Consider the following 9,909-nt stretch of genomic DNA (forward strand, 5'->3'; position numbering starts at 1 on the left):
CAAGTTTATTACTCTATTTTATTTAATAAAAATATATATGGCGTACGTTTTGAAATGTTCACTCGGTAGCAAATTTTCACCGTCCAATCTTTCTTAAACCTTTTGTAGCTGGTTACGAAAACAATAGCTTATACATGCAACTGATGAATCCGAAGGCTGGGCCAAAAAACAAAAGAAAGTTTTGAAATACCCAGCCCTAAGCCTTACATATAGATTTCCAAGAGGAAACAATAAGCTTTTTCGTTTTGGTACCAAGTTGAGGGACTTGGAATGGTCGTGCCTATATAGGAATATATCGCAGGAAAAAGTCCATCTCCTACAAGACAAGAATAAGAAGTGGATTATTACGTGGAGATCTTCATCAAGATATCAACAACACTATGTATGAATGTATCTATAATTCTATAGTAGTTATTTGGTATTTTGTACTATCTATATATCTAGTATATGAACAAAATTGATGAAAAAAAAAAAACAAAGTTGATGAAGTGCCTAAGTTAAAAGAGCATGCTAAATCATTTCTCTACTAGTTTAGAAAAACATTGTATAATCCATGAATCATAGCTTTGTATTTCCTTTAGTTATAATTTTAGTTAAAACTTTAACAACAAATTAAGGAAAGTACTGTTTGAAAAACAATATGAATTAACTTTTTCCAAAAGGAAAGGAGAATTCTTATTAAGATTTGTATTTCATGGAAGCTAGGTCAAAAACGAGAATATTTCATTATCTGTCGAATAAATTGGATTATGGAGGACGATGGTTCCCATGTATGATGAAGAAAAAGACGAACCCTATAATTAAATTGTTCTTTTTTAAAAAAAAAAAAAAAATTTAAGGAGACAAATTCTCTATTGAGGAGATAAACTCTATGTGAAACAAATTCCGCCACCTAATTTATCATACATATTCATGTGAACCAAAATAATTAAATCATCTTCACCATATATATTACTTTAATTTGTTGCCACCTTTCTGATATTTTGTTCGATAAAGGTGACAAACAATTTTGTCCACTGATACCCAATCTCTTCCACTTCAGTTCTCTTCCTTTCAAATTTTATCTCTGAGATCTTTTTTACAGCATTTTCCACAATTATGTAGTGCTTCCTATATAATTTATATTATTCATTTGTTCGTATATTATTAGAAAATACTCCATAATTTATATTATTCAATTATGAAGTATTAATTAAGCCAAACTTAATTATATAAATTATATTTTTACGTTTTTTTTTTTGGTTTGAGAATGTTAATATTATTTGCTGATCTTGTATATATAGTTTGGAGAAAAATACTAGCCATAAACAAATAGTAGCAAATAATTAAGAGATGTCGGGAGATCCAAATTTAATCATATATATATTTTTAAAAAAGATTATCAGAATATTGTAACTACTGATTAGATGCAACAAATACACGTGGAATCTTTTACAAATTGTTATATGCTTTTCACCAACCACATCTCCCACCTTCACCAATTAACCACAGAGAGCCACGCTAATTTTTCTGATTTTACAAAAAAAAAAGAATATCTCAAAAAATTCGACTATATAATAAACACACACTTTATTCGATATACATACATTCGCATTTTTATAAATTTACAACGGTCCGTGAGAGTGAGTGTATATATACTTTTATATACTCTCATCCTTTGTAGCTCTCTCTTCCTCCACCACAATCCATGGCGATAAACTAAAAAAAGCAAGAATACACATCTCTCATCTTCCTCTACCTCAAACACCTAATCTATTACTCTCAACCCCGTTTCCTAATTTTCCCTACCCCAATGGAGCGCGCAAGGAGACTTGCCTACAGAGGCATCGTGAAACGTCTCGTTAACGACGCTAAACGACACCGTAACCCCGATACTCCCCACCTCGTCGTCCCCCACGCTCCGGCGAGGTACGTCTCTTCTCTTTCCCCTTTCATCTCCACCCACCGATCCGTCAATCCCACCTCCGCAGCCGCCTTCGCGAGACACCACCACCACCAACAGACGCGTTCGATCTCCGTCGACGCTCTCAAACCCGGCGATACTTTCCCGCGTCGTCACAACTCAGCAACCCCAGATGAACAAAGCCACATGGCTAAATTCTGTGGTTACGACCACATCGATTCGCTCGTCGACGCTACGGTCCCCAAATCAATCCGATTAGGTTCGATGAAGTTCTCCAAATTCGACCAAGGCTTAACCGAGAGCCAGATGATTCAACACATGGTTGATCTGGCTTCCAAGAACAAGGTTTTCAAATCTTTCATCGGAATGGGTTACTACAACACCCACGTCCCTACTGTGATCATCCGTAACATTTTGGAGAATCCAGCTTGGTACACTCAGTACACTCCTTACCAAGCTGAGATCTCTCAAGGTCGTCTCGAGTCTCTCCTCAATTTCCAGACGGTTATCACCGATCTCACGGGTCTTCCTATGTCGAACGCTTCGTTACTTGATGAAGGCACTGCTGCTGCGGAGGCTATGGCTATGTGTAACAACATTCAAAAGTATAAAAAGAAGACCTTTGTGATTGCTAGTAACTGTCACCCTCAGACGATTGATATTTGCAAGACTAGAGCTGGTGGGTTTGATTTGAATCTTGTCACGGCTGATCTCAAGGATGTAGATTACAGTTCTGGTGATGTTTGTGGTGTTCTTGTTCAGTACCCTGGTACTGAAGGTGAGGTTTTGGATTATGCTGAGTTTGTTAAGAATGCTCATGCTCATGGTGTTAAGGTTGTTATGGCTACGGATTTGCTTGCTTTGACTGTGTTGAAACCCCCTGGTGAACTTGGTGCCGATATTGTGGTTGGTTCTGCTCAAAGGTTTGGTGTTCCCATGGGTTATGGTGGTCCTCATGCTGCGTTCTTGGCTACTTCACAAGAGTATAAGAGAATGATGCCTGGGAGGATTATTGGTGTTAGTGTTGATTCTTCTGGAAAGCCAGCTCTTCGTATGGCTATGCAGACTAGAGAACAGCATATTAGGAGGGACAAAGCCACTAGCAACATCTGTACTGCTCAAGTAATCACTCCTTACTATCTCTGATTTACTCAGTAGAGCATTAGATGATATATTGATATATCCTGATGAGAACTTCATCTTTTCCTTTTGTATAATGTTTGTTTTCCTTATCTTGCAGGCGCTGCTTGCCAACATGGCTGCCATGTATGCTGTTTACCATGGACCTGCTGGTCTAAAATCTATGGCCGAGCGTGTTCATGGTCTTGCTGGCGCCTTTGCTTTAGGGTTGAAGAAGCTTGGGGTTGCAGAAGTCCAAGAACTTCCCTTCTTTGACACTGTAAAAATCAAGTGTTCGGATGCACATGCTATTGCTGATGCAGCTACCAAAAGTGAAATTAATCTGCGTGTTGTGGACTCAAACACTGTGAGTCTCCTTTGCTTTGGCCTTTAAGGGTTCTTACTTGTATAACAGCAGACCGATCTCTGAATATTTGGATATGATTACTTAATTCAGATTACTGCTTCCTTTGACGAAACAACCACCTTGGATGATGTCGATAAACTTTTCAAAGTTTTTGCTTCTGGCAAGCCTGTAAGTGTTTGCTTATTCCTCCTTTTGTCTTTTGTTGTTTACTTATCAGCTCCGTGCACCTTGAATAAAATTTGATTGTTTCCAATCCGCTTCAGGTTCCATTCACAGCTGAATCTCTAGCACCCGAAGTTCAGAGTGCCATTCCTTCTAGCTTAACAAGAGAGACCCCTTATCTTACCCACCCAATCTTCAACATGTACTATCCTTTTTTTTTTTTTTTTTTAATCTTGAGTGGTTTATTGCTTGCGGATTATCAGTTTCTCATCTTTATTTTTATTTTTAACAATGTGATTAGGTACCACACAGAGCATGAGTTGCTTAGGTACATTCACAAGTTACAGAATAAGGATCTATCACTGTGCCACAGCATGATTCCGTTGGGATCTTGTACGATGAAACTAAATGCGACAACTGAAATGATGCCAGTTTCATGGCCAAGTTTCACCGACATTCACCCTTTTGCTCCTGTTGAACAAGCAGAAGGTTATCAGGTTAGTCACTTTCTTGATTCATCTGAGGTTTGATCTATGAAATTGAAAAATCAACTGATTTCGTTTCTACATTTATGTAGGAAATGTTCCAAAATTTGGGTGATCTCTTATGTACAGTCACTGGGTTTGACTCTATCTCATTTCAACCTAATGCTGGCGCTTCTGGTGAGTATGCCGGGCTTATGGTTATCCGTGCATATCACATGGTAAAAGCTTACATCCTAAATTTGAATCTAATTGTTCACCTTCAATTTATTTTAATTGTATAAACTGAAAAGTGAATGAATGAATGCATTATTGCATTGTCCAGTCAAGAGGAGATCATCACCGTAATGTGTGTATCATACCTGTCTCTGCACACGGTACAAACCCTGCAAGTGCTGCTATGTGCGGGATGAAAATTATTACGGTTGGAACTGATGCTAAGGGAAACATCAATGTTGAGGAGGTGAGAAAAGCTGCAGAAGACAACAAAGACAAGTTAGCCGCTCTTATGGTTACCTACCCTTCAACTCATGGAGTCTATGAAGAGGGTATCGACCAGATTTGCAACATAATACACGAAAATGGAGGTCAAGTGTACATGGATGGTGCCAACATGAATGCACAGGTGAAAGATCTTAATCTGCAAACAGAGATCTCAAGGTTTTGGTCTTATTTGTAACAGCATGGTGTTGGTTTTTTTGTAGGTTGGTTTGACAAGCCCTGGTTTTATTGGAGCCGATGTGTGCCATCTCAATCTCCACAAGACCTTCTGTATTCCTCATGGAGGGGGTGGTCCTGGTATGGGTCCCATTGGTGTGAAGAAACATTTGGCACCATTTCTTCCTTCTCACCCCGTGGTTAGTCTTTCATCCTTCATCACTGTTCTGCATCTTGGTTAATAATCATTAGATTCCTTATTTTTTGGTTTCCTCCATTGCCATGTATAAAGATATCTACTGGTGGTATCCCACTACCCGAGAATACTGAACCGATGGGTACAATAGCCGCTGCACCATGGGGATCTGCGCTTATCTTGCCAATATCTTATTCTTACATTGCCATGATGGGATCTGGTGGACTCACTGATGCCTCCAAGATTGCAATTTTGAATGCCAATTACATGGCAAAGCGTCTAGAGGTAGTAGAATATCTTTGTCTCCTCTTTGTCTATTCATCGTTTGAGAATGAAGAAAGTCTAATTTTCCTCTTGATTTGTTTATACAGAAACACTACCCAGTTCTTTTCCGTGGTGCTAATGGAACAGTAGCACACGAATTCATCATAGACTTGAGAGGCTTCAAGGTATTAAAGTGTTGTGAACTGAATGAAACTAAAGTATTTGTTTTGGGAGTGCATATCACTAACCGCTTCAAATATGGATTTGTAGAACTCTGCTGGATTAGAAGCAGAGGATGTGGCGAAACGGTTAATGGACTATGGATTCCACGCACCCACAATGTCTTTCCCTGTCTCTGGAACTCTTATGATTGAGCCAACCGAGAGTGAAAGCAAGGTATATACTAATATATGCAAATCTCTCACTGACTCTTTCTTCTCTCAATGTATTAACTTGATGGAACTAATAATATTTGTTTGCAGGCGGAGTTAGACAGGTTCTGTGATGCTCTCATTTCAATTAGGGAAGAAATTGCACAGATTGAAAAAGGAAATGCGGATGTCCAGAACAATGTTCTCAAGGTAATTAAGAAAACAAAGACTCATCTTATTATTGAAGAAGTTGAGATAAAGACTTGGTTGTTTTGTGTTCTCAGGGAGCCCCACATCCTCCACAGTTGTTAATGTCAGACACATGGAAAAAGCCGTATTCTCGAGAGTACGCTGCTTTCCCTGCCCCATGGCTCCGCTCGGCGAAGTTCTGGCCCAGTACAAGTAAGTATAAGACCATCCAAGATAGATTACACATATGTTTTTTTTTTTTTTTGTGTAGCTTACTTTGATTTCTGACAAATGATTAAAACGTGGAACAGGTCGAGTGGACAATGTGTATGGAGACAGGAAACTGGTGTGCACTCTCCTCCCGGAGGAAGAACAGGTCGCAGCTGCAGTATCTGCTTGATTACAGCTCTCCCCGGATGCATAGACTTGTGTTATGTGTCCTCCATTTTCTCACACCATTCTCTCTCTTCTCTTTCACATTCTGTCCATAGTGTTATCATTATACGCTTTCTGTCTCTCTTACTCTCTTAATCTAATTCGAATACATCTATATATTTTCCACAAATCACCGAAACAAACGTAGATTACTGTCAAAAAAGCTGCAGAAAGATAAACCAAATAATCTTTATTGTTAACTTGGAAACTGAACTCAACCTTGGTTGTCCCATGTCTTTCAAGTATTTACAATTTTAGTTGGGTCTAAGAATGTTCGGATTTCGTATATATCCCATCCAGCAACGAATCATGTGTAGGATCAAATCCTGTTTCATTGAACCGGTCACACTGCTGTTTCGGTACGGCTGTAATGTAAACGTTTGTTTACTTGCAGTTTACTCATAACTCTTAAAGTGACTAGTAGACATAAATGGTTCCACGGAAACAAAACAAAAACAAACTTTGGTAGATCAAGACTTAAGTGAGCAATATGGCCATAGACACAAATGCTTCATTACTTGCAATGCAACAGTTTACACTGCACTCTTCAAAACAAAGCAAAATCATTCACAATTTTACTTACAGCTAATAATCACCAACTAATTTGGGTTAAATACAATAGGGAAACCGGGTTTACTATGTAAACCAAGCAGAAACAAAAAAGATAACCAGTGTTCCATGGACATGGTTCTGCCTCAGTCTTCAACCTCAGTGTTGAAAATAAAACTTGGGAATGCTGTCGTCACATCCCTTCAAATTGAAACAGATGTTGTTGATCAAAAAGTTAAGGCAACATCTTAAATGGAAGAAGAGTCAATCTAGCAAAGAGAGAGGATTTGGTACTTTAGGTAAGGAAGAGTCATATTCTTCAACAAGCTGGGATGCTTAAGCACATACACTTTCCATTCCTCCTTGCTAATTTTACCGTCTTTGTCGTAATCTGCATCAGCAAATGTCTAGCAAAAAAACGTAGAGAGAAACAAAAACCAATCTGCTAACTGAATTTACCAAAATGTATGATTCATTACTAATAGAGAGGAGGATTCCAAAAACTCACTTTATCAATAATCATGGTCAGAAGTTCATCGGATAGAATCATATCAGATTCCATCAAAATAGCAGCCACCATTTGTTGCACCTAACATATTATAACAACTTCAACTTGTTATGAAGCTCAGAAGACAATTACCAACTTGCAATGGCGGCAAATTTACCTCTTCTCGCTCAATAAATCCGGTTTGTCTTAGATCATAGAGCCTAAATGCAACTGCCACAGATTAGAAACATATGCTTGAGATTCATCCATAAGAGTTTTATTATTATGATAAAGCTTTGCAATGTATTATTAGTAGGCCTTACAGTCGATCTTCTCCTCGATGGGTGCATAGGGATGAAAGACACTAAGTGCATGGATGAATTCCTCAAACTCAATAACCCCATTCTTCTTTTCATCGAACAAATCAAAAACCTGAAAAACATCAATTCAATATGAAAACCTTAACTCTCATCTCAACAAGTCTAAGAAACCATGATACGTCTCTCTAAAGAACACACTCACCCTATCAAGAAAGAGGTTCTCACCATATGGAGCTTGAAACAGAGCCAGTCGAAGCTCTTCCTACAAACCAGTAACATTAATATCTATACAATAAAGGAGCAAACTTTATGCTTGAAAGCAACCACACAGACATATAAGATGACCATCAAGCTATGGCAAATTCATTAACTTATACATCTGAGAGACTTTCACAAGAAAAAAAAAGACAGACCTTGTGAATCAAGCCGTCATCAATAATAGAACAGCTGAGTTTCTTGAAGAGCTCATGCAAAGCTTCAACTTCATTGACTGAAACTGCAAAGCAAACACAAAACAAACAAACAAAGGAACAAACTTTTTTTACAAACTTAACTAATCAACTCCAAAACAGAGCAATTCGAAAACCCACTGATCCAAAAGAATTGTATACAATGCAATGTACTAAACACAATGGGAATGAAAGAGATGAGAAAAAGAAGAAAAACCCACATCGAGATTCACGGGCAAGACGATTCAGATCCGCGTGGTGACATGTACGAGGCGATGAGCCACGGCAATCGAAGCATTGTACGACGGAGGAAATGAGGAGATCAATAATGGCGAAGACAGGTATGAAGACGGCGCAGATTTGTTCCCCAACGGTCAGAGAGCTTGATCTCTGTATTTAACCGAAACAAAGAACATCCAACATTACCACCAAACTAATCAGAGAAGAAGAAGAAGAAGAAAGAAGGACAAATCCATAACAAAAGAAATAATTACAGAGGAAACTATAGGCAAGTCCATGACTCTCTCTCTCTCTCTCTCTCAAATCATCATCATCGATGGATTTGATAGGTTGTAAATGTAACAAAAATGGAGTTGAATCACTTCACGATATTATTATTATTCCCGAACAGACGATTGTAAGTGGCACTTTGATTACTGCGTCAATCAGTTTAGTTTTGTGAGTTTCATCCTTTTTTTTTTATATTCACTTTCTCAAATCACAAATGTACCGTCCACGTGAACCTTTTTTTTTTTTATCTTTCTGTTTTATTATCTACTAATTATGGTTTTTTTTAATAGAGAAAAGTGTCTTTCTAATTTATTTATGCACACTCTTTCATTTTTTGGACTAGAATTTATATATGGAATGAATAAATATGGATAAGAAAAAAAAAAAAAAAGAGTTACTTAAAACATTTGATTTTGATATTAGAATGATTAAAGAAGTTTGTAGATAATATATGATTGATTAAATTGTTGACCACAAAAAAACCATCTATACACTCAACCATATGTATGGTTCTCATGTAGAACTTTTGTGGACTAGTAGTATCCATTCATCAAATTATAACTTTTTAGTATTTTACCTTATTTATCTAATTATAATTTCAAAATTTACATATCTATGTGTATATATATATATTTGTCTGGAGCTAACATATTCTTCGTGAATATATTAATTATATGCCTTACATATATATATGGATAATTTTGCAAGCAGCGAAGTATGAGTTGTGGACCTTATGATGAATTAGTACAACCTGTACAAAGACACGGCACATTGACAGTGACTTCGGTGGATATCGATTTCAAACTTATCACAACGCTGTTATGTTATATGTTGTGTATATTCTCTAGTCTAATGTAAAAGATACAACTGTCTAGGTCTTTTAGCTTTGGTCATTGGTTTTATGTTACAAAACTTGCGAACCGAAGTTTTAGATATTTTTTTTCAGTTTTATTATTTGGGATAAGTTTAAAGAACATATCATACCGGTGCTAAGTTTAAAGATACGGTCGGTATTTGAGTATTTGAGTTTGCATTGCTGTTATATATGTTTGTAAAAGTATTGAGTCTATTAAGTTTTAACAATGATGTCTGAGCTTAAGGTAATTATGAGAATCCTGATAATTATATTCGTGACAGTGTTATTTCTATTTCTCGAAGAAGATTTCATAGGATTGTTCAATGAAATCTTGGAAACTAGTGGCCGACCAACATAGTCGACGATCACATCTTTAATTATCAAACTGTATAGTTCAAGTGCTAATTCAATTGATTAAGATTCAGCAACTGTTGGTGTTGGGTTTCGACGATCATAAGGCCCACCAAATAAGCCCATTAGGGCGTACGCGCAGGCCAGGAAAAGAGGCCCAGTAAGGGCCCATGGAGGAAACCCCGAGCAGGAGGATGAAGTCAACCTGGAGAAGAAATCGGGATTGGGGAGCCGAGATCGCA

The 9,909-nt window shown here is 37.5% G+C and overlaps 2 protein-coding genes across 12 annotated transcripts; one reads left to right on the forward strand and one right to left on the reverse strand.

Moving 5' to 3' along the window:
* Positions 1 to 1,419: 1,419 nt before the first annotated feature.
* Positions 1,420 to 6,275, forward strand: LOC147930145 (glycine dehydrogenase (decarboxylating) 1, mitochondrial-like). The gene is made up of 14 exons (XM_087479240.1): positions 1,420 to 3,025; positions 3,144 to 3,389; positions 3,480 to 3,557; positions 3,653 to 3,753; positions 3,853 to 4,048; positions 4,129 to 4,254; positions 4,359 to 4,658; positions 4,738 to 4,890; positions 4,983 to 5,171; positions 5,258 to 5,335; positions 5,421 to 5,546; positions 5,633 to 5,731; positions 5,806 to 5,923; positions 6,022 to 6,275. The coding sequence occupies exons 1-14, from the start codon at positions 1,793 to 1,795 to the stop codon at positions 6,108 to 6,110; spliced, it is 3,132 nt and encodes a 1,043-aa protein (XP_087335366.1). The 5' UTR covers positions 1,420 to 1,792; the 3' UTR covers positions 6,111 to 6,275.
* A 361-nt stretch (positions 6,276 to 6,636) lies between these two features.
* Positions 6,637 to 8,935, reverse strand: LOC147930146 (calcineurin B-like protein 10). Of its 11 annotated transcripts, none has more exons than XR_015575019.1 (9): positions 8,445 to 8,851; positions 8,172 to 8,340; positions 7,915 to 7,997; positions 7,704 to 7,759; positions 7,505 to 7,613; positions 7,360 to 7,412; positions 7,203 to 7,283; positions 6,989 to 7,085; positions 6,637 to 6,895 (listed from the first exon to the last, which is right to left on the reverse strand). XR_015575019.1 is itself a non-coding variant. In XM_087479244.1 (9 exons), the coding sequence occupies exons 1-8, from the start codon at positions 8,466 to 8,468 to the stop codon at positions 7,014 to 7,016; spliced, it is 651 nt and encodes a 216-aa protein (XP_087335370.1). In that variant the 5' UTR covers positions 8,469 to 8,935; the 3' UTR covers positions 6,637 to 6,895; positions 6,989 to 7,013. The 11 variants fall into 11 exon arrangements, 7 of the variants coding, with proteins under 7 accessions (XP_087335370.1, XP_087335367.1, XP_087335372.1 ...); XR_015575018.1 differs by having other exon boundaries at positions 6,989 to 7,101; XR_015575017.1 differs by having other exon boundaries at positions 7,704 to 7,786.
* Positions 8,936 to 9,909: the final 974 nt, after the last annotated feature.

This window comes from Camelina sativa, chromosome 12, assembly GCF_030686135.1.
Source record: "Camelina sativa cultivar CO46 ecotype springtype chromosome 12, ASM3068613v1".
NCBI lineage: Eukaryota > Viridiplantae > Streptophyta > Magnoliopsida > Brassicales > Brassicaceae > Camelina > Camelina sativa.

Excerpts from the sequence above, each read along its gene's own strand:
- LOC147930145 (XM_087479240.1), top strand. The coding sequence starts at position 1,793 with ATGGAGCGCGCAAGGAGACTTGCCTACAGAGGCATCGTGAAACGTCTC. Across the intron at positions 4,255-4,358 it reads TTATCCGTGCATATCACATG|TCAAGAGGAGATCATCACCG; the intron begins GTAAAAGCTTAC and ends TGCATTGTCCAG. Across the intron at positions 4,659-4,737 it reads GTGCCAACATGAATGCACAG|GTTGGTTTGACAAGCCCTGG; the intron begins GTGAAAGATCTT and ends GTTTTTTTGTAG.
- LOC147930146 (XM_087479241.1), bottom strand. The coding sequence starts at position 8,468 with ATGGACTTGCCTATAGTTTCCTCT. Across the intron at positions 7,413-7,504 it reads CATCGAGGAGAAGATCGACT|TTGCATTTAGGCTCTATGAT; the intron begins GTAAGGCCTACT and ends AATCTGTGGCAG. Across the intron at positions 6,896-6,988 it reads ATGACTCTTCCTTACCTAAA|GGATGTGACGACAGCATTCC; the intron begins GTACCAAATCCT and ends TTCAATTTGAAG.